This window comes from Chionomys nivalis, chromosome 2 (genome assembly GCF_950005125.1).
Source record: "Chionomys nivalis chromosome 2, mChiNiv1.1, whole genome shotgun sequence".
Taxonomy (NCBI): domain Eukaryota; kingdom Metazoa; phylum Chordata; class Mammalia; order Rodentia; family Cricetidae; genus Chionomys; species Chionomys nivalis.
Window position 1 is genome coordinate 78,330,584 of NC_080087.1, and position 24,477 is coordinate 78,355,060.

The 24,477-nt window shown below is 42.7% G+C and overlaps 1 protein-coding gene across 1 annotated transcript; it reads left to right on the forward strand.

Moving 5' to 3' along the window:
* Nucleotides 1–293: 293 nt before the first annotated feature.
* LOC130861951 (zinc finger protein 112-like) lies at nt 294–24,231 on the forward strand. The gene is made up of 4 exons (XM_057751327.1): nt 294–493; nt 19,022–19,148; nt 19,716–19,793; nt 20,915–24,231. The coding sequence occupies exons 2-4, from the start codon at nt 19,025–19,027 to the stop codon at nt 23,374–23,376; spliced, it is 2,664 nt and encodes an 887-aa protein (XP_057607310.1). The 5' UTR covers nt 294–493; nt 19,022–19,024; the 3' UTR covers nt 23,377–24,231.
* Nucleotides 24,232–24,477: the final 246 nt, after the last annotated feature.

Below are 24,477 nucleotides of genomic sequence, written 5' to 3' on the forward strand. Positions count from 1 at the left end.
AACTTCCCTGCAGAGGCTGGGCGCTATAGCCCAGAAGGTCCACGCGGTCCCTGATAAGCTCTAGAAAGGCGTCGATTAACACACAGTCTTCCACAGAAAGATGGGAAGGCTTCGTGGTTAGACGATTTTGGTCTACAGGAACGCTAAAAACGCTGTTCCGGACCTAGAATTTGTGGAGATTTAATCCAGTTTCCTTATGGCGGCACATCCGCCCTGAAATGGCAAGGAGCAACACTGAGAATTGTGGGAAATGTAGTGCACGACCGTCGCGTCCCCAGATTACTGGAATAACATCCGGCGCGGGAGGTTTAGAGAGCTCTCCAGTCTGTCGGGAATTTTGGGAAATACCAGGTTTAAGACTAATTTTTGTTCACGCGTCTGTGTGTCGTCCTGGTCCCCTCGGGAACTGGGACGTGTGCTCCCGGGGCCTGCGCGGGAAGAGTCACTTCCGGCCCAGGTGTGCGAGGCCGTGGCCCGCGTTCCTCTCAGAAAGGTGAGCCCTCCCTCTGCTGTCCCCTTCCGCGTCTTCCCGGTAGTTTTCAGGTTGACCCGGCGATAGGCAGCAGGCGTGGATGCTGGGAAGGAAATCCGTCTCAGAAGGGCAGGAGGCGAGTTAGCTGTGAAGGAGCCTGCCGCGCTTGCGCACATTGACTCAAGCCTGGCCGGGGCTGTCAGTCACCAGGATGGAGGGTGTCATGGGCGCCGGGAACCCCCAGCCGTCTCTCTAGCCACTGACGGAAATGCACAGTCGTCTCCGTCTGTGCCGCCGTTTCTTCCCCAACACTTTGGTACCTATCGAAGAGTGAGCTCGTGTTTGCTGCAAGGCTCAAGACAGCGGGCGCGCGGCACCAGCTCTTAGCTATTATTTTGCTCTTAGTGCTTTCCAGATTTCGAGGAAGCGCCCCGGTCCCTGGAAGCTCCAGTGACCTGTCACAGATGGTCTCAGAGCTCCTGCTGGAGGGTCCTTGGCCCCAGCCTGACCACATCTGACCACTCCACCAAAATCTTCACTGACTCTTTTTTGTTTTTGTTCTTTTTCTTTGTTTTTGTTTTGTTATTGAGACAGTGGTTCCCAGCTGTTGCTTGAAGTGTCCACTATCACCGGGAGGGGGACACGGGCTCATGAAGACCGTTTTCACCTTGTATCTTGCCTTCCTGTATTTGAAAAAGAGCGTATGAGGAAGGAGGCATCAGAGAACGGGGTGCCGTAGTCTGAATAAGAAATGGACCAATAGTCTCTGGTCTTTGAGTATTTGGTCCAAGTTAGGGGGACAGTGATATTTGCGGAGGTGTAGGTGGCATGGCTCTGCTGGAGGAAATACGTCATTGGAGGGGGTCTGAGGACATAAGGTTTTATGTTATTGCAATTTGCTCTCTCTACTTTGTGCTTTGGGTTCAAGATGGGAGCACTCAGTTTCCTCCTCCTCTTGCCACACCTGCCTCCCTCTGGAACCAAAAGCCAAAATAAACGATTTCTTCTACAAGTTGGTCATGGTGTTTTATCGCAGAAGCAGAAATGTAACTAATACATATGGTTAGAATTGAGCATTCTTCTTTCTCAGTACCCTCTCTTCTCATGGTCGATGGTGTGGTTTTTACTCATTGACAGATCTAGCTGTGAAGCAGCCCTAGTATTTTTTCAGTAAATTCTAGAAGTGGTGAAGAATTACTTAGGCATATACATTAAGGATGCTACATAATTATTTAATATTAAATACTTATAGAACTTTTATACAAATTAACAAGTCAAACTCTCACAAGAGGTTTATTTTGTGTGGAACCATCGTTCTCATTTAATTCACTTATTTTTATTACATCTATTTAAGGGAAAAATAAAATAAAATCTGTTTTTAAATTGAAGATACAAGTTCACTTAATCTACCAAAAAGAAAAATATAGTTGGGTGATGGTGGTGTATGCCTTTAGCCCCAGTAGTCAGGAGGCAGACAGATCCCTGTGAAGCGAGGCCAGCCTACTCTACAGAGCAAGTTCTAGGACAGGTGTTACACAGAAAACAAAAAAAAAAAAAAAAAAAAAAAAAGAAGAAGAAGAATATTATTTGCATTACATCCTGTGTTCATAGCTAATTGTATTTCTTTATAATTTATATATTTTCTTAATCTGATACAATATACTGTAACGGCGTAAAAAAATGCAGACAGATTGTAAAAATATATACAGCTTTAATGGGGAAATAGACTTACAGAACCACCCTTCCTGCGGAGACCAGGAAAGCAGAAGCAAGCTCTGCGAGCTCACTCGCAGATTTATAGGTAAACATTAGCCCGAGGGGAACACGCCCCCTAAGGGGCGGGACTTATCCCTACATCTCCCCCTTTTGTCTAAATAAGACAGAACTAAACCAAATACAACTATATACAATAATAACAAATAATAAATATAACAAACAATATTGAGAACAAAAGTTTTGCTAAACATTCTATCTCAAGGAGTCTAAATAATGTAGAGAGTAACTACAATTATATAATCTTCAACTCCGTCAAAGATCTGAGAAGGGAATAAATATTACTTAACAAACGAGATACATCCAAAATGTACAACAATTGACAGAGACAACTGATACCTGGGCAATCACCCAAAGTCTCATTTGCAATGTTGAGTCAACCAACTTTGGCTAAGGCCTAACATAACTGACATACCATTATTAAAGGCAAGGAACTTCTCAAAACTATCTTACCCTGTCTTGGCAGGATATGACAGTCCTGTTTTATCCATTGATACACGCTCTGTATCTCTGTCAGTGGTTGAGGTATGGGCATTTCTTTGCCCAAAGGCCAGTTCTGCCAAAAAGAAAAGGCTCCAGGTGGAGTGTCTTTGGTGCTCAACATTCTCTCAGGAGCCGGGCGGTGGTGGCGCACGCCTTTAATCCCAGCACTCGGGAGGCAGAGGCAGGCGGATCTCTGTGAGTTCGAGACCAGCCTGGTCTACAAGAGCTAGTTCCAGGACAGGCTCCAAAACCACAGAGAAACCCTGTCTCGAAAAACCAAAAAAAAAAAAAAAAAAAAAAAAAAAAAAAAAAAAAAACATTCTCTCAGGAATAGAGCGGTGTTGCCAGGAGCAATTGTGTCTCACTATCACGAAACTCTGAGTTAGATTAAAGGCCGTTTTCTACAGCTCTTTGAAGAGGTTGAAGATTATCTATCTATACTGAGTATAATCTCTATGTATCTAAAGAACCTGATTAGTCTAATTATAAATGACAAACTTAGATGACTATTAATCTATATAATTCTCAATATCTATCTAACTTAAAGACTAAGACAATAAACAACTGTGTAACAAATGAGGATAATGACCTCCAAATATAAACACTGTACAAATATACATTGCAAATATATATCAATACACAAACATTATATAAGTATCTTAATCAGAGGTAGAAATGTACACCGCAATATGGTAAATATATACAATATATATATATCAATACAATATATGTCAATACATAAAAAATGTTTTAAACAGAGGTAGAAACATGCATGCATACAATAGTCAATATAATTTAACTTTGTATCGATATACAAGAATCTATACCAATATATTTGTCTAAAAACAGTAACTCACAATTATAAATCTATTATCCCATCATTCCCTCTTCTTTATTTTTTTTTTCAAAATGATCCCTGAGCTTATAAAATTCCTCCCCAATCTCCGAACCCCTAAATGATGTCCCTAAACCCAGGGGCAAACTTTACTGGGAGAGGGGACGTCGTCCTCTAGAATTACTTCCAGCTGTCATGGGGGCAACGTTCTTTCTGGGGGATCCTGTGAAAGTAAAATGATGGTTAAATTTCAAGATCAATGTCTTTTAAAATTGCAAATAGTCTCTGAGTATTTTGTGGAGGTCTGGCCAGAATGTTGTACAAGATGTGCACCATTTTGGCTAACCAAGTTGGGATCGTCTTGTGCAGCTGGTACCCAAAACAGGTCTTGTAGTAGCGCTATCAGTATCATGACGTCATATCAACCAGGTAGAGTTGTTGTTGTGGGGCCCCATCTTCTTCCTGGAAACTTCAAATGTCACTGCAGGAAAAACTCATTGTTCATTGTGAAAAACTTAAACATTAATCATATAGACATATATAGACATACATATATATATATTCAATGAAAGGCATGATAGATATACTCAGTGAAAAGTATGATAGATATGAAGAAAAGCAAAGATGTTTTCTAAACTCATATTTCTTTCTGTCCCATATCATGGCTCTTGACATGAGACAGAAACTCCAGAAACTCTGGGTTTTTCTCTTACTAACAGGCTTGGAATTGGAGAGGGACTGAGCCAGAGTCCAACTTCAAAACCAGCTCTACATATTTATAAAGAAATGTTTAATAAGACATATATATATATATGTATATATATATAAATTAATACTTACAAAATGTATCCATCCATTAGTAATTAAATATTCAGGGTCCCTTAATTTCTTTGAAGATGAGTATTTTCCTGTGGAGATAAGAAAAGAACCCTGCCCCCAACCTATCTGTATTTCTTACCATCAGTATGCTCACCATCCTTGTGAATGAATTGTTATTTATCTTTTCCAAGTGGCTTCTCTTCTTCAAACCGAACCTTTATTAATTTTGACGGTATCCACAATTTTTCCTCACCTGTGGAGATAAGAGCAAAACTCCTTCCCCAACGCAGCACATCTCCTGGCTTCCATTGTGAGGTCAGCACATCCTTGAAATAAACTGGTTGATTTAGTTCAGTAGACTTTTCCATTATCCAATGTCTTTCTGCAGCCGTTGTTCCCTTCTCATTAGCGTTGAGAAAATTCAAGGTTAACAAAGCATTATGTAACCTATTTCTGGGGGTGTTTTCCACCCCTTTCTGTTTGTTCAACATATCCTTTATAGTTCGATTTGATCTTTCTATGACTGCTTGACCTGTAGGATTGTATGGTATACCTGTAACATGCTTGATATTGTAATAATCAAAAAACCGTTTCATTTTCCTAGAGACATAAGCAGGACCATTATCCGTCTAGCTCAGTCGGTAGAGCATGAGACTCTTAATCCCAGGGTCATGGGTTCGAGCCCCACGTTGGGCGCCAAAATGTAATGGCGTAAATGAATGCAGACAGATTGTAAAAATATATACAGTTTTAATGGGGAAATAGACTTACAGAACCACCGTTCCCGCGGAGACCAGGAAAGCAGAAGCAAGCGCTGCAGCACGCTTGCCAGATTTATAGGTAAACATTAGCCCGAGGCGAACACGCCCCCTAAGGGGCGGGACTTATCCCTACAATATACAATCATTTCTACAGTTATATGAACGAGGCATGGTGAGATGGCTCAGTAGGTAAAATCACTTGCCACCAAGCCTGATGTCTAAGTTTGATCCCCAGGACTCTCATGATGGAAGAAGAGAATTGCTATGGAATGTTTATATCCACCCATCCATCATCATCATTATCATCATCATCATCATCATCATCATCATCATCATCATCACCATCATCATTTATGCCTGGCAATGCTAAACATACATGGGCAGCCCATTTATGGCGGTTCTCTAGTTGTTCCTATCCTGGGCAGTCCTAGAAGCTTGTGTTATTGTCATGCCCATGGTTCCACAGTCTTCCTTTATGCTGTCTGTCCATTGTTTTTGGGTCTTCCGCTTCGCCTTATCCCATGCACTCCTCCAAACAGTGCTATCTTTGGGGTTCTGTCATCATTCATCCTCATAACATGGTCCATGTATCTCAAGCGTCGATGCCATATCCTGTAGTTTACTTTCTTCTGTAGGTGGAGATGTTTCTTAATGTCATCATCCTGTAGCCTAACTCTTTGTGTGACACCTAGAATCCTCCTGAGACATGTTATCTCAAACACATTCAGCTGCTGTTCTAAGAAGCATTTCATTGTTCAGGTTTTAGAGTTGTAAAGAAGGCAGCTGAAGACAAGTGTCTCATGTATTTGTAATTTTGTTGTCGTTATGTGTCTTGCTGACCAAACCTTTCCTAGTGCCTGGAATGCAACCCTCACTATCCTTATCCTTGATGCCTGAAATAGTTCCCTCCTTTGAACTGAGTTTCCTCCCAGATAGACAAAGCTGACAGTTTGCTTGAGGTTCTGATTCTTTATTACAATGTTTAAATCCTGTGCACCCTTCCCATATGTTGTATCTCAGTCTTCTTGATGTTTACTTTCATATCAAGGTTTTCTCTGACTTCCACCACTCTATTTACCATGGCCTGCAGCTCATTTGAACTTGCAGCAAGTAGTGTTGTATCATTGGTGAAACACAAGTTATTGAGCTGTATATACCCACCCACTTACAAATAGAAGAAAAAAATGGATTTGGGGATGGAGAGATGGCTCAATGATTAACCAGGTTTAGATGGCTCATAACAAAGTGTACCTTTTGATCCCAGGGATCCACTGACCTCTGACAACACTGTGTGCCGTGGGGCAAATAGATGAGCAGGCATATGCATAATAATAAAAAATTAAACTATAAAGTGCAACATTGAAGTCCTCAACCTTTATACTAAAAATAATGATTCAAATATTGCATGTGCAAGGCCCTGGGTTCAAGCCCAGCCCTGTAGGCATAAAACATACATCTTACCTAGCTAGAGAGTTTGTTGTCTGTAGCAGAGCACATGCAACCCAAGAAAGAGTTTCTGCATTTCATTGTAGCCTTAAAATGCTAATATTAAACGCACCTTAGGGACATCAGATGGCTTGGCAGGCAAAGGCACCTTCTGACCTGAGTTCGATTCCCAGGGCTTACATGTTGGAAGGAGAGAACCAACTCCAACAAGTTATCCTCTGACATCCATACGCTTGCTATAGTATGTACATGGTCACATAATAAGCAAATAAAATTTAATTTTAACAAACAAAAATACAGAAGGTGAACAAATAGATGTGTTTGTTGCAATTCAAGATCAACCACTAAAGGCAAACAAATTTTGAAGTTAGAGCCAGAAGCTAAGAGATAAACTGAATGAAATGGTAAAAATAAATAATAAACAGCCCCAAATGAAAACTGACGGGAATAAGAAATAAAATCAGGGAGTACAAGTCACAAGAATACAATGATGGGCTGAAATCTAGCCACCTTAGTAGTTATAGGATACCAATTGTTCTTGTTTTACAACTGTTGCTATGAGAAAATACTGTGATGTAAAGCAGCATAGAAGGGAAAGAGTTTATTTCAGCTTAAGGTTAAGAGCACTGTCTGTTCTTCCAAAGGCCCTGAGTTCAATTCCCAGCAACCACATGGTGGCTCACAACCATCTGTAATGAGATCTGGTGCCCTCTTAAGGAAGAGACCTAGTCAGTCGAGTTGTCCTCATCAACTTAGACCATGAAACCCAATATGGGCTAGTTCAACAGAGCTGCCATATATGGGCAGCCCATACTTGCTGCAGCATTGCCGGTCCATCACTGTGGAAATGTCACAGCAGGAACTTGAAGCAGCTGGTTGCATCACATCCAGAGTCACGAGCAGAAGTAATTTATGCATGCATGCTTGCTTACTTGCTTGCTTGTACTCAGCTTCTCTGCTCATCTCCAGTTCAGAACCCCTTGCCTAGGAAATAGTGCCTCCTACAGTGGGCTGAGCCTTACTACAGCCAGTTCAGATATGTCTACATATGGGCTGGGGGATGGGTCAGAGGTTAAGAACACTGGCTGCTCTTCCAGACTCTGGAGTTCAATTCCCAGCAAAGATAGAGTAGCTCACAACCATGTATATAACCGTCTATAATAAGATTTGATGCCCTCTTCTAGCATATGTGCAGACAGAGCACTCATACCTAAAAAGGTACATAAATAAAATTAAGAAAAAAAGATATGCCTGTATGCTAAGTTAGATGGTCCATTAATGAGATTCTGTTTTCGGGTGATTTTAGGTTGTGCCAAGTTGCTAAAGCCAACCATCACACCAATAAACCAAATACATTGCTTTAAAAGATTACAGATTGGGGCTAGTCAAGGTGGCACATGCCTTTTATCTCAGCACTTAGAACATGAATCATGATTGATAAAAAGTCAGAGAGAGAAATTGGGGTTCACCTCCTGGTTTCTGTGGTAAACTAATGTGGCTACTGGATTAAAGGTGTATGTTATTGCTGTGTGGTCTGTAAGGCTGGCCAGTGTGAGACTGGTTTACTTTTCTGATCCTCAGACAAGTTTTATTAAAATAGAAGTGAAATGCCACTGCATTTCCCCTTTTTGTCTAAAACAAAAAAGAAAACTGTAACTAATATAAGAAGAACTATATATTATAAGCACAATAACTATATATAATATATACTAGCAATAAATGTATAAACAATATCTATTTCATTTGCATTTGACAAATTCAGAGAAAATACTCCATATTTATCCTATCTTGGTGGGTCTAAAGTCTTGTATCTAATTTACTTTCTGTCACAACTTGCATTATCATCCAAAACTGTTTTTTGATATCTCTCAACCTTATATACTTATATTTCTTTAATGAATTTCTTTTCTGAGTCTCGTAAACAAGTGAGATTATAACTATAACTATGTAGCCTTTATCTACCTCAGAGACCCAAGAAAGAAATAATATTTCATAAGTGAATAGGAAGTGCATGGAACTGAAAATGTGAGCGATGACAGAAAGAGCAGGTTTCAGAGAGTCACCCAAAGTTCCTCTGCAATGCTGAGGCATTCATCTTTGGCCTACAGACCAAGGCCTAGCATATCTGACAGACTTTCTGGGAAGCAGGATATTTTGTGTCCTGCTTGTCTAATTAGGACAGCATACTGTCAACAGTTGAGGCAGGGCATTTTTTTGCCCAGTGGCTTGCTTTTGCCACAAAGAAAGTAAACTCCATGTGGAGTTTCTTTGATGCCCATGATCTTCTCTGAAGTAGTTTGATGCTGCCAGGAGCAGACATGTCTCACTGTCAAAAAAGAAGAAGAACTTATGTTATTAAAACATCTTAATTGCCATATTCTATAGATCTCTGAAGTATCTGAAGATGACCTGTCTCTCTAAATTTTATCTTTGTTTTACCTTAAAACCTTATCTAATGTGACTACAAGTTTGATTATACTGGGTGATTAACTACTAACCTATATTTCCTTATTGTCCTAAACAGTTGGTAATAATAATTTTCAAGGACTAGAAATTTACATTACATTGTTAAATGAGCTGTATAGGTACAATACCTTGAACAAGATTAAAAATGTATGTACAATATGTTTTAACAAGATTAATCTCAAATCTGTATCATCATACAAAATTTGTATACAGTATACAAAAGCTCAATCCAATGTAAAACACTTAAATTTAGTAGTTGCATTTTAAAAGTAGACCTTTTAATCTTATCATATCTATATCCTCTTTTTCTTTTCAGAGTAGATTCAATAATCTACCCTTTTATCTTATATCTATATCCCCATTTTTTTCTTTTTAAAACCAGAACCTTGAATCTAATTTCCTTTGCTTAGCATTTTTTTCCTGACCATTATCTGTAGCAACTTGTAACCAACACACTAAATGAAGATAAATATAATCCATTTTTGGGGGAATGTGGGCGTAGTTTTCTAGGCTACTTCCTGCTGATTGGGGGCACTGGTAATCTTATGGAAACCCTCATTGGAATCTTATGGGATCATCTCAGCCAACAGTCTTGAAGCTACTCTGGATGTAGAACTCAGAGGAAACTTCAACAGAGGTGCTCTAAAATGTTGGATCATCTGGGCCATCTTCTCCTATCAGAGATATTTCAAGGGGTCTTCCATGATCAAACCCTATTTTTCTTAACCAGAGTGAATCCATAGCCTCTCACTTCCTGTGGGAAAAAAAAACAAAACCTCTTCACCAAAGTAACGTATCTTTTGACTTAAATTTTGAAGTCAAGGCATTTTCAAAATATATAGGTTGGATTAATCCAGCAACATTTATAATCAAATGTCTTTTAGCAGCTGTTGTTCCTTCCTTAGCCATCAAACAATTCAAAGACAACACAATAACATACAGTATCCAGATTCTTTGTATATTTTCCATCTTTATATGGAAGCTAAACTGGGGCAGATGGGAGCTGAAAGTGCTGGTTTTTCTCCTGAACTGAGGTGGCTAAGTTTAGGTTCCAATTTCTAGAACTGGAATACCAATCCCAGCTCTGGCTTGGGCTGGTGACTAAAAAGGCTCAGGAAAATGACTTTTTCATAAATTTGTGCAACAAAGTTGGGCACCAAATGAAGCACAATTAATAAAAATTCAGAGAGAGAAGTCGGAGTTCAACCTGATGGTCTGAAAAACAAAATAGCCAGCCACTGGCTCTAACCTCAACCTCAGTTCGAAAATGGTGATCCTGCCTCCAGGAATCTTGGAATGAGAGTGTGTCTGAGAGCTGTTTCCTCCATTTTATAATCCTCTCTAAGGCTTAGATTAAAGGCGTGCACCACTGGGATTAAAAGCACGTACTGCCCGGTTGCTATAGCAAACTAGTGTGGCTACTGGGATTAAAGGTGTGTGTTATTGCTGTGTGGTTTGTAAGACTGGTCAGTGTGTGGCTGTTTTACTTTTCTGATACTCAGGCAAGTTTTAGTTATTAAAATACAAGTGAAATGCCACTACAGGAACAGGCAAACAGATCTCTAAATTCCAAACCAGCTTGGTTTACATGGTGAGTTCCAGGCCATCCATAATGAAACCTTGTGTCAATAAATGAATAAATAAATATCTATCTATCTATCTATCTATCTATCTATCTATCTATCTATCTATCTATCTATCTATCTATGTAAAGTTAAAAGCAAGAGACAAGTATATGCTCTCTAAAAGAACTTCACTTAAGATACAAGGACAGAGTAAATTAAAAAGTTTAGCTGGACAGTGGTGACACATGCCTTTAATCCCAGCACTTAAGAGGCAGAAGTAGGTGGATCTCTCAGTTTGAGGCTAGCTCATCCTACAGAGCAAGTTCCAGGTCAGGCTCCAAAGCTACACAAGCTACATAGAGAAACCCTGTCTCAAAAAACCAAAACAATAATAACAACAACCCCCGCCTCCAAAAAAACCATCAATAACAAAACCCAAAAAAGTTAAAAATGTAAAAGATTAGACAGGTTGTTCCAGGCTTTTTCTTTTTGGGCCACCAAGCAACTTCCAGGTCATAACATAGAGACTTACTGTTTTGAATACTCCACCTAGCTTAGGCACATTTCTGACTAGTTTTTACCTTAAACTAACCTGTTTCTCTTTATGTACCTTTTGCCTTGGGGCTTATTACCTTTCTTACTTCTGGATATCTTACTTTCACTGCTTCTGCCTGGCTGTTTGGCATCTGCTTGACTACTTGTCCCAGGCACATCCCTCCTTTTCTCCCTCATTCTTTTCTCTCGTTCCTTCCAAGCCTAGGTTTCTCCTACTTATTCTCTCTGCCCACTAGCCCGCCTATCCCTCTTCTGTCTAGCTATTGGCCATTGAGCTTTGTATTAGACCGCTCAGGTGTCTTAGACAGTCAAGGTAAAACATACAACACATCTCTACATAATTAAACAAATGCAGCATAAAGAAGTAACACACCTTTGCACAGTTAAAGTAATATTCTACAACATAAACAAATGGAACACATGTTTGCCCAGCTAAATTAATCCACAACAGTAGGCAACTCTCTGAGTTTGAAGCTAGGCTATTTTGCAGAGTGAGTTCCAGAGGAACCAGGGCTACACAGAAAAATCCTATTTTGAAAAAAATAAAACCAGGAAAAAGAGTTTAAAAGATTAAAGAGAGAAGCATATTTATAGTTTGACTCAGTAGTGTCCCACACTGGCTTATGTGTTTTAGTACTTGGCCGCTGGCTGTTTGCACTGTTTTGGGAGGTTATGGGGATCTATCAGGTGGAAGTTGGTCTGTGTGGATGGGCCTTAGGGTTGTGATAACCACTATTTCCCACCTGAACAGTGTAAGCAGAGTTTCTCTGTGCTGCAGCAGCTGTTCCCAACTAACTACACAGAAACTTAGTGTTAATTATAAGTGCTCGGTTGATAGCTCAGTCTTATTACTAACTAGGTCTTACAATTTAAACTAACCCATTTATATTAATCTACATTCTTCCACGTGGTGTTACTTCTCTTCTATCTTGCGCCTCCTGTTTTCCTCCTTGTATCTGGCTGGTAACTCCTCTGACTCCGCCCTTCTTTTTTCCAACATTCTCTCTGTCCCCAAAAATCCTGCCTATCCCTCAGCCAAACAACTTATTTTTTATTAACAGTGAGATCAGTACATATTTCCAGTGTATAAAAATTGTTCCCCCTCAGATCACTGCAGTCTGTTCGCTCTGACAGGAGGCGTTTCCACATGCTTGCCCCACCATGCCTTTCTGACAACTCTCCGGGACCCAGAGCTCAAACAGAGCTTCTCTGCTGTTAAGTCGCTCTGCTAGGTGTTTAGTTGCAGTAGACTAATGAAGAAAGGAACCAACAGAAGTGGAGCACAGGGTGGTTACATTAATAGTTGACACAGGAGGCGTCAAGACTGTTGCCAGCTGTGGCAGGGGACGTGCACCACGGGTCAGTTGGCCAACTAGACATGACATACATGACCACCCCAAATGCATAATCACAAAACATCACATGAAGGACAACAGACAGACCCAAGCAATCTCTGTACTCTTCTCAGTGAACATGCAACAAGTATGCTGCAAACCAATAAGATACAAAGGCCAGAACAATACTCTCAACCTCCTGGACATCGCTCACATTTCTAGAACAAGAAACTGCCGTACATTCTCTTCAGGTTGATTGTGTTGCGCTGATTTTGCTGGTATCTCTGTTGCTGATCTCAGATATGTCTCCCATCTAATCCACATATTTTAGGGAATAGGATCCAGGTAGAGTTCCCATCATGCCTCTTGCCTTGTGTAGGTTTGGGCAGACAGGAATTAGTAGTGGCTGTTTGTCATGGGTATGCCCTTCAACAGGGACCTTTGACTCAGTGAGAATATATTCAACTTCTTTGAAAATGGACGTGAAAGAAGCAGTTTCAACACTCATCTATCCCTGTCCCTAGGCAGTTTTGGTGGGGTGTTAAAGAATATCCATTCTATTCTAAAGACATTAAAGCCTTCTTAGTATGGCCAAAGGGTGATGTGTATGCATTTGCGATTACTAACGTAAACAAATACTTCCCAAAGACAAATGAAGGCTGGCGTGTGGACTGCTAACTTCAGTGGCAACAAGAATGGTCTTATCAATAGCTAACAATGTTTGATGTTTGTTATGCACAGCCCCAGTTCTCTGACACTCTGGGCAATACCCTTGTTTCTCTTTTTAAATTATAATTTTCATTTTTGTATGTGTGTGTTTGTGTAGTGAATGTCTGTGTCTTTGGGGTGCAAACACCCATGCAAGTGCAGAGGCAGGAGGAGGACATCCGGTGTTTTGCTCTGTCACTGCTCCATTCTCTGGAGACAGAATCTCTCTCTGAACTGGGAGTTGGGCTGGTGGCCAGCAAGCCCCAGTGCTCCCCCTCTCCATCTCCCACAAGCATACAGCCATGAGGTTCCGATTCAAATGAGTGCTAAGGTTTGCTCTCGGTGCTCCATGTTTGTGAAATGAGCCCCTTATCCACTGAGCCATCCCCAGCCATTTAATTGTTTATTTACTTTTCAGTGTTGGGGGTAGAATCCAGTGCTTCCACCACTGAGCTGCGTCCCCAACCCTCACTGCTAGGTTCCTTGAAGTGACTCTACCATTGAAATTGTGTGGCACTATTCTCGGGGAGATATGACCAAAGCCTACTCATCCCAGATAGAGAACAGTGACAACTCAGAAAGTCCAACATGTTGACCCAGTGAGTTTTTATTGAAATTGCTTATAGTATTACCTACATGAGCAGAAATGACTCAAAGGCAGCGGCATCACCAAAGCCCCCTCCAGCATGGTGACAGCTCACAAAGCTGGAAACCCGGAGCACACTGCAGTCTGTAGGCAGGTCAGTGTAGGAGAGCGTCCTTTCCAGGTGCCTCAGTTGTTCTGAATGTCTGTCAACTCAGCTGGTCTATGCTTTGGGGACTTTTGCAGGTGTGAGCATCTTCTAGGCAGTTAGCTTGCTGAGATGTCACTCAGTATTCCTTACTGCTTATAAATGTCTGGGAAGGGTGAGGTCTAGTGAACCTGGTCAGTGTCTGGGACTTCCTGAAGCTTTGGAGTTGTTTACTTCCTGAACTTTATTGAGTTTCCCTGCATGATGGAATATTTTACCTCCCCATAGAACACCCTCCATCTAAGGAGGGTTACTGTAGGATGGTAGACATTGCCAGACACATTGAGCCACTGGGAGGTCTAGACAGGGGCTCTACCACTTAGCCACATCCCAGCCCCTCACTGGGGGATTCTAGGTAGGGACTCTACCACCTAGGCATGCTCAATTCTCTCACTGGGGTTAGAGTGCAAGGACAGTTCTGTGATGACTCTTCTGGACACTCATGGGGACAGAGAGGTTTGATTTCTTACAGTAGCTGTCCACTGCTGGCGCACAGAATCCCAGCAGCCCTTAACACTGAATGCTAACACTCTCACAGCCCTCTTGCAGAAGGCAGATTTGAAATGTAGAAGGTTAATGAACATAGCTATGGTTACTCCATGAGCACACATGTTAGCACCACACACCTTTGAAAGAATGACTTACAGTTATTAGCGAGTGTGTAATGACAGAAGCTCATGTCAGAGGACAGCTTGTGGGAGCCAGTTCTCTCCTTCCATGTCTTAGGATTAATCTCAGGTCATCAGGCTTGGCAGCAAGCACCCTTACCTGCCGAACCATCACAGCCCGGCACCAACCTCTGAGCACAGGAAATTTGTCTTTGATGCTATTGGGAGCCAATTCCCTTCTTGACCACGATTCCCAGGACGGGAGTGAACATCTGGGGGATACCAGGATGAAGTAAGAACACTTGGGAAGGCTGTCCCTGCCTATAGCCTAGGGTGGGACATCCTGGGGGTAGCTGGATGGTGTAGGGGTTCTTCTGTTTGTGTGTTGCTTTCATTGGTTGAATAAAGAGACTGCCTTGGCCTTTTGATAGGGCAGCTCTTAAGTGGGTGGAGTAGACAGAACAGACTGCTGGGGAGAAGGGAAGTGTGGCAAACGCCATGATTCTCCTGCCCGAGATGGACCCTGGTTAGACTCATGCTGGTAAGCCACAGTCAAGTGGCGATACACATTAATGGAAATGGGTTAATCAGTATGTGAGAGTTAGCTAATAAGAGGATAGAGCTAATGGCCAGGCAGTGTTTAAATGAATACAGTTTCTGTGTTATTATTTTGGGTATAAACTAGCCAGGTGGGATGTGGCTTGCTCCCCCTCTTACTACAGCTGGAATGTGGCTTGATTTGCAGCATGTGTGTGCCTGCCTCTGGAGGCAAGGGGCATCTTGATCTCACCTGGCCAAGCTTGTATTTTCCCTCTCTCATGGTGTCTATCATCCTGTCCTGTCTTCTCAGGTCTGCACGATTTCCTGGAAGAAAAGAGGAGCAAATGGCCCAGTTGCAGGTGTTTTGACATTTATCTGTGCCATTTATGCTTGTGTTAGGGTTTCTATTGCTGTGAAGAGACTCCATGACCCTGGAAATTCTTATAAAGTAAAACATTTAATTGTAGCCTACAGTTCAGAGGTACAGTTCATGCCATTATCATCACGATGTGGCATGCAGGTGGAAAGGAGCTGAGAGTTCTACATCTTGATCCCCAGGCAACAGGAGATAGTGTTATGCCACACTGGGCATAACTTGAGTATATGAGACCTCAGCTTGCCTCCACAGTGATATACTTTCCAACAAGTCCGCACCTACTTCAACAGGGCCACACCCCTAATAGTGCCACTCCCTATGGACCAAGCATTCAAACACGTGAGCCTATGGAAGCCATATTTATTCAAACCACCATACTCCCTCATTTCTCAGAATGGGTGCACTGTTCCCTTCTTAGGTCAGGGTAAGTAGCGGCATCAGGTACTGGGCCATGCATGTGTCAGGCACATAAAAAGAATTTTCCTGTGTTTCGTTATTTTAAAATCTATTTGTTTATTCATGGGGCTGTGAGCACTTGTGCCTCAGTATGCCTGTCAAAGTTAGAGGACAGATTTCAAGAGCCTAGTCCCTGGCTTCCACCATGTGAGTTTGGGATTGAACGTAGGTAGTCAAGCTTTGGACAAGTAAGTGCCTTTACCTACTGAGCTGCCGTCATAGCTCTCATCTGTCCAATCGGAGCCTCCCCTTGTGTCGGGGAGGTTAATGTTCTTTTCTTCCTTTTTTGTGAGCTAAGATTTTACTCTGTAGCCTGGGCTAGCCCCATCATCTGTTATCAGTGACTGGAGTATTTAGGCAGTACCCAAGGTATGCAAAATATTCATGAATGAGGCGAGGGCTAGACCTTTTCTATCTGAGGGGAAAATAAGGAAACAGACGTGCTTTCTGATGGTAACTTTCTCTTTCACTTCATCTTAAAACCCTCTCTGAGGAGCTGTCTCAGCAGTTACATGCTTTGCATATAGCTACATATCTTTCTTTACATATGTGCATCTCTCCTACTGCACAGCCATACACCTCTACACATAGTTACATCCATTCTCATGGAATTATATTCTCCACACATTCTGCACATAGTTGCATACCTTCACATTTCTGCTTACATCTCTCACACTTGTCCCTCTTCCCCACTCAGCTACATCCTCCTTTCAACACACACACACACACACACACACACACACACACACACACACACACACCACACCACACAGATAAATAAGAAATAACATTTTGAAAAGATATAGTTAATATGTGACAAGACAAGAGAATAATTATTACTGGATTGATTTAAATGGTGAGCTCCAGAGTCAGGGATAATATACTGTTATAAAGCAATGTGGAGGAGGTTGGGGAGATGGCTCAGCAGATAAAAACGCTTGCCATGCAATCCTGATGACCTGAGTTCAATCCTTGAAATCTTCATAAAAAGCCAGATGTGGTGCACATCTGTATTCCCACTATGGAGGGAACAGGAGAACCAGCTTGAAGCTGGTAGCATAGCTAACCTAGAATAAACAGTACAGCAGGTACAGCAAGAGAGAATGGACCCTCCTCTGTGTTTCTGCGAGGTTGAAGTCCAGGATCAACTCCTGGAAGACCTCTGCATATGTGCCATGCCATGTGCTTGCCACGAGACACACTCACACATGCACACAAAATAACAAAGTCATAGTTTTTCTTCAGATGCTGTAGTATGAGTTCTAGTACATCTCAGTTATAAAAATCCAGAGTTGGATAGATGTAGAGGTTAATGCTGAAGATCACAGAAGCAGAGAGGCCAGCCACTAGAGAGTTCTGATCTACCAGAGATCAGACCTAAGGGGTGATCCTGTCCTCGTACTGTATCTCCAGACTCCATCTGTCTCCACCAAACCTCAGACTGCCCTGAGCTCTTGTCTCCTCCTGTCTTATATTTCTCTCTCTTTCTGTACATAGCACTCCTGTATCCACCTCCCTAGTGCTGGGATTAAAGGTGTGGGATCCCAAGGTGATCTACCTTTCTGTGAGCTCCTTTTTTTTTTTTTTTTTTTTTTTTTTTTTTTTTTTTTTTTTTTTAGACCAAAGAAAAACACCTTGTGTAGCTCAGTGTGGCCTTGAACTAACAGAGATCTGTCTGCTTCTGTCTCCAAATGCTGGAATTAGGTGTGTGCTACCAATGCCTGGCCTCTTGTGACTTTGCACTCTGATGTTCAGACAATCTTTATTTGTCAAAATATAAATGAAACTTTACTGCATTTCTCCCTTTTGTCTAAATTAAAATAGAAGGCTATAACTAATATAAGAAAAACTATATACAGTAATTGCAATAGCTATATACAATATATACATACAGGCAAGAAATACATCAACAAATGTCTAGTCCATTTGTATTTGACAAATCCAGAGAAAATACTACATTATCCAGCCTATCTTGGTGGGTCCAAAGTGTTGTACCTAATTCACTTTCTATCCTAATTTGCATTACCACCCAAAACTATCTTTTGATATCTTCCAACCTTATACACTTTGTTCCTCTTTAATGAATTTCTTTTCTGAGTCTGGTAAACAAGCAAAACTATAACTGTAGCTATTTAGGCTTCAACTCCCTCACAGACCCAAGAAGGAAATAATATTAACTAAGTAAGCAGGAAGTACGAGCAAATGAATTCCAAAAAATGTGAGAAATGACAAAAACAGTTGTCTGCCTGCACAGTCACCCCAGGTTCCTCTGCAACAATGGGACGTCCATCTTTGGCCTACAGGCCTAGAATATTCGGCAGTCTTTTCTATGAAGCAGGATTTTTTTTCTTTTTTTGGTTTTTCAAAACAGGCTCTCTGTGTAATTTTGGAGTCTGTCCTGGAACTGGCTCTGTAGATCAGACTGACCTCGAACACACAGAGATTCACCTGCCTCTTTTTCCCGAGTGCTGGGATTAAAAGTGATTTCAAGTACTGGGGTCAGCCTTGCTTGAGCTCTGTTTCTCTTTTAGACTGATTCAGTCGTGTGTAGCCCAGGGTGATCTTTAACTAACAGAGATCCCTCTGCCTCTGTCTCCCAAGTGCTGGAATTAAAGGTGGGTGCCACCACTCCCTGACCTCTTGTGACTTAGTACTATACTCTGATCTTCAGGCAAGCTTTGTTAAAACATAAACAAAATATCACTACAAGATGCAGAGAAACAGAGAAAGACACCAGTGTGAGCTTCCGGCCTCCATGTGCATTTGGACAGGTATAGACATATGCACATACAGACTCACATACATTGTGCATCCACATGCATGCACACATCCACATACGCACCACATATGTATACAAGCACACACAAATATGAGAATTTCTTTGCAGCCCTCATGATGGGTGGACCCAGCAGATGGAAGGCAGGCAGAGACAGGTACTTCCAGCTAAGAGGCTCTGAGTCCCACAAGGTCCTCCCTCCACATCTCAGCATCACCTCTTCTGTAGTTATAACCCACATGTGTTTGCTGTCCCAGGAGATGGTGACGTTCAGGGACGTGGCTGTGGTCTTCAGCGAGGAGGAGCTGGGGCTGCTGGACGCTGCCCAGAGGAAGCTGTACCGTGATGTGATGCTGGAGACCTTCAGGATGCTGCTCTCAGTGGGTGAGAATGGGGTCTGGGTGTCCCGGATGAGCGACTGGGACCAGCTGCTGGGAGCCTGGGAACTGATGGAGTTGTTTTCTGGGCTTGGTTGTCTAACTGGAAGCACAGGTTTCTCATGGCTCCGTCCATCTGTCCTTTGAGCTGTATATGGGAGTCCTGCTTGGTTTTATTAACGACACAAGCTAGAGTCGTCTGGGAAGAGGAGCCTCACTTGAGAAAATGCTTCTGCCAGGTTGGCCTGTGGGCAAGTCTGTGTGGAATTTTTTTTTATTGATTATTCCTATGATCATGGCCTAGCCCACTGTGGGTGGTGCCAGCTCTGCCAGGTGACTCTGAGCTGTGTAAGGGGCAATCCAGTAAACAACACCTCTCTCTATAGGCCAAGCTAGACTGTTCTCAAACCTACTGTTTATCTGTGGGTGGGCTTGAACCTCTGATCTGCCTGCCTCTATCCCCCAGATACAGGTATGATAGACATATACCTCCATACCCACTCTTTTTCTATAGATCTAGTTTTGACAAAGTAGACATCGTCAAACTTTTGTTTTTCTGTCTTTTTCCACATAGCACCCCAGCCCTTTACACTGGGTCTGATAGCCCAGATGCAGAATTTAGAGGAGCTCTGCATGGTGGAGGCTCAAGGAGGTGAGATCTCGGTGGGGGAGGAGTGCTGCTGGACTAGTGGGTGGGAGTGCTTTCCCTAACATGGGCAGGGCATAGCATTTCTCTCCTTAACTCTCCACTGGTCCCCACTTCACAAATAGTATAATGGCTTTTAAGGTGCTTAGAGCAGGGCTGCTCAGATGGCTCCTTGAGTAAGGGTGCTTGCCCCCAAGTTGGAGACCCGAGTTCCATCCCTAGAACCTTTGTGTTGTTAGGAGGGAGTAAACTGACTCCCTCAGGTCATACCATGGGTGGAGCACATGTGTGCATACACACAGATATAGAGCACACACATACATGTACACACACACACAAACAGACACATGCATGCACACACACACAGACCACACACATACACACACAGAAAGTGAGAGTGCCCAGACACATAGAGACAAGAGAGAGACAAAACCACACACACACACACACACACACACACATTCATGCTCACAGAAGACAAGAGACATTTTTCTACTTTGGGAATATCCCCTTTTGTTTTCTTTACTGGATCATCTAACAGCCCATGATAAAGCGCAATGACGTGCTTAGAGTTCACTAGACCTTTTGAATGGGGCCACATTTAATACCCTGATTTTGTTAAGAAAATTCATATCTGTGAGTTCGAGATCAGCCTAGTCTACAGAGCTAGTTCCAGGAGAGCTAGGGCTGTTACACAGAGAAACCCTGTCTTGAAAAATAAAACAAAAAACAAAAACAAAACCCAAAAAACAAAACAAACAAAAAAGAATGAGGAAAACTCATGTTGTTTTTGTTTTTGTTTATTTGGAGACAGGGTTTCTCTGTATAGCTTTGGCTGTCCTGGAACTCACTCTGTAAAGCAGGCTGGCCTTGAACTCACAGAGACCAGCCTACCTCTATCTCCTGAGTGCTGGGATTAAAGGTTGCTCCACACTGCCCTGCAGAAAACCCAGATCTTAGGCACCCAGAGAGCCCTGGGTTTGTGTCTCCTGTGTGTGTCAGGTGTTTTGTCAGTCTCCACAGAAACAGTGAGGCCTGTCTGTCTCCTGATGTGAGCCACGTGTTACACACCAGTGTCTCTCAGTAAGGTGTTCACTTGTGTGTTTGTCTGGATTCTCATCCTATAGGAAGCCATGGTGGACATGCTGTGGAGAATGATGAAGACATGGAGTTAAGCTCCCTTTGTCCCAGAGAGCTCTCCTCCTGTCAGACCTGGCCACAGGGTGCAGGCTTGTTACCCAGGGATCAGGATTCCATGAAAAGATGTTTAAAGAGCAACACCGAGTCTCAGAACCAGGGAGATTCTTCCTTCCTGGTGTGCGCAGGGAGGCTGGTTCAGATTTCTGAGGATGGGAACTACATGTTGCCTCCTGTAGATGATGACTCTGCCTCTCTGAGAAGTCAAGAGTTTCCTTCACTGAGAGCCCAGCAGTCTTGGCAGGAATCACATCTCAGTGGGTCGTGTAATTGCCAATGGAAAGGTCAACAAATGCCCACGAGAAATCATTTCCGTGGATGTGACAGCGTCAGTTGGTTCTCATACCACAGTGACAGCGAGGAGTTACACAGAAAGGGGGAAAGCTATAGTTTCCATGACCTCAGAGAAGAGACCATGAAGGTATCTTCACTTAAGCAGGACTTGATTAAATTAGGGCTGGTGCCCTGCCCATGTAGTGAATATAGAAAAGCCTGTGGCCATGGTGACAGCAATGAGCCCGGCTCTCACACATATCAGCAGTTCAGCTCAAGAGGGAAGCCCTGTCCATGCAGTTCACATGGAGAGGGCTGTCAGGACAGGTCAGCTCTTCACATCCATCAGAGTGTGGAAACAGGAGATGAAGGTGCAGCTGAGAGTTCTCTTCTGTGGTCCCCTCTGAGACTGTGTACAGAGCAAATGCTGTGCCAGGGCAGTGAGAATACCCATCATGCCTCCCCTCTCAACACTTGTGGATGTGTCCACCTGGGCGACACCTCCCAGAAGAGCGGCATTCCTGGGAAAGCTTTGCCTTGTTGTTTACACTATAATAGTAATTTTAGGGTCCACACTAGGGGAGAGCCCAACAAGTGTGAGGAGAATGGGAATGTTTCTAGTCAGAGTTTATATCTTCAAGCTAATCAGGAAATCCACGCTGAAGAGAAACTGTATCCAGATGTGGAGTGTAGAAAAAATTTCACACATTGCTCAAATTTTAACACTGAGCACAGAGTTCACATGGAAGAGACTGTCTATAACTCTGAGTGTGGTGACCACTTCAGTCTGCCCCCACATTTCCAGGACTTTTCTGCAATGTACCCCAGGGAACAACCACATAAACATGCATGCAGTACAAGCTTCGACCAAAAATTGTGTATTTCAAGCCATCAACAACTTGACGTCATTGAGAAACCTACTTATAAAGAGGGTGGGAATGGTTCTAACTGGAGTCCTAGCCCCCAAGATCAGCAGAAACCTAAGCCACACAAATGCAACACCTGTGGGAAATGCTTCAGTGACAGATGGGTTCTTACCATTCACCAGAGAGTCCACACAGGAGAGAAACCATATCAATGTAAGGAGTGTGGGAAGTGCTTCAGTCAGAGTGCCTACCTACACTCCCACCGGAGAGTTCACACTGGAGAGAAACCATACAAGTGTGAGGAGTGTGGGAAGGTCTTAAGTCGAAATTCTTACCTGCAAGGCCACCAGAAAGTTCACACTGGGGAGAAACCATACAAATGTGAGGAGTGTGGGAAGGGTTTTAGTCGGAGTTCACACCTTCAAGGTCACCAGAGAGTTCATACTGGAGAGAAACCATACAAGTGTGAGGAGTGTGGGAAGGCCTTCAGCTGGAGCTTTAATCTTCAAATTCATCAGCGGGTTCACACAGGAGAAAAACCTTATAAATGTGGAGAGTGTGGCAAAGGCTTCAGTAAGGCCTCAACTCTCCTGGCCCACAAGAGAGTCCACACGGGAGAGAAGCCTTACCAGTGTGGTGAGTGTGGGAAGGAATTCAGTCAGAAATCATACCTTCAAAGCCACCAGAGCGTTCACTCTGGAGAGAGACCATATATATGTGAGGTGTGTGGGAAGGGCTTCAGTCAGAGAGCATATCTACAAGGTCACCAGAGAGTCCATACCAGAGTGAAACCATATAAGTGTGAGATGTGTGGGAAGGGCTTCAGCCAGAGTTTTCGCCTCGAAGCACACCACAGGGTCCACACAGGGGGAAAACCATACAAGTGTGATATGTGCATGAAGGGATTTAGTGAGAGTTCCCGTCTCCAAGCACATCAGAGGATCCACACAGACGAAAGACCCTACAAATGTGAACAGTGTGGTAAAGGCTTCAGTGGGTATTCCAGTCTCCAGGCCCATCACAGAGTCCACACTGGGGAGAAGCCATACAAATGTGAGGTGTGTGGGAAAGGCTTCAGCCAGAGGTCAAATCTTCAAGCTCACCAGCGACTTCATACAGGAGAGAAACCCTATACGTGTGATGTGTGTGGTAAGGGTTTTAGGTGGAGCTCAGGCCTTCTGATCCATCAAAGAGTCCATAGCAGTGATAATTTCTGTTGGGGGGGAAGAGTACAGGAATGGCCAGACTTCTGAGAACCTATGCAGAAACGAAGGCCTGTCAAATGCTGTTCTGTTTTGTTAATTAAAATGTAGTCTTTGTACCCAACATGAATGCCAGGGTGGCTGGGAAACAACATGGTATAGAGCCCTACTGAGAGCTTGCTGAAGTCTCAACAAGCTATTGCAGAGGATCAAGAACTTTCCAACCTGCATGTCAGCAGAAATTAACAAAAATATGATGTCCATGTCCACCAGAACAGAAACTTGATGACAGAGACTTTGTCCATTGCCAGGGTTTCAAGAGCATGATTGGAGAGGTGGCTCTACCATGATGAATACTGTCTGCTTTTGAAGAACAGATGGCAGATACCTGACACCTATATCAGGCCCAGACATATGTTCAGGCAAAACACTCATATACGGAAAAATAAGTAAATGAATGAAACCATGTGTAGTCAGATGTTTTTTTTCCCTGACTGCCTGGTTCCAAATAATCACTCAGAGACTTATATAAATTACAAATGCTCAGCCAATAGCTCAGGCTTATTACTAGATAACTCTTACACTTAAACTAATCCATAGTACTTATCTATGTTTAGCCACATAACTTGGTACCTTTTCTCAGTATAGCATTATAGCAAGAATTCTAATTGGTCTTAATAAAAACCTGGAGTCAGATTTTGGGGTAAATGCTGAAAGATCAGAGAGACAAAGGAGCAAACCATAGCCATCCCTAACCTTGCCAACTTCTCAGTCCCAAAAGGACTAAGCTCTTGTCTTCACCCTGCCTTATCACCTCCTCTCCCCAGCCATATCATTTCCTGTTTCCTCCTCCCAGATGCTGGAATTGAAGGTGTATGCCACCATTGCCTGGCCTCTATGATTAACTAGTGGATAGTTCTTCACTCTGATCTCTAGACAAGTTTTATTGCTAGAGGACAAACAAAATATCACTACACGGCATCCTCACCTTGCTTCTCTGTGTTTGCTGGTGACTCTTTGACTCCACCCTTCCTTTTCCCAGAATTCTCCTAGTCTGGCTATTGTGCTCAATCTCTTCCTACCTGGCTATTGGTCAATCAGCTTTTTATTAGCTAACGAGAGCAATACATATTCATAGTATACAAAATATTA

Excerpts from the sequence above, each read along its gene's own strand:
- LOC130861951 (XM_057751327.1), top strand. The coding sequence starts at position 19,025 with ATGGTGACGTTCAGGGACGTGGCTGTGGTCTTCAGCGAGGAGGAGCTG. Across the intron at positions 19,149-19,715 it reads CAGGATGCTGCTCTCAGTGG|CACCCCAGCCCTTTACACTG; the intron begins GTGAGAATGGGG and ends TTTTCCACATAG. Across the intron at positions 19,794-20,914 it reads CATGGTGGAGGCTCAAGGAG|GAAGCCATGGTGGACATGCT; the intron begins GTGAGATCTCGG and ends CTCATCCTATAG.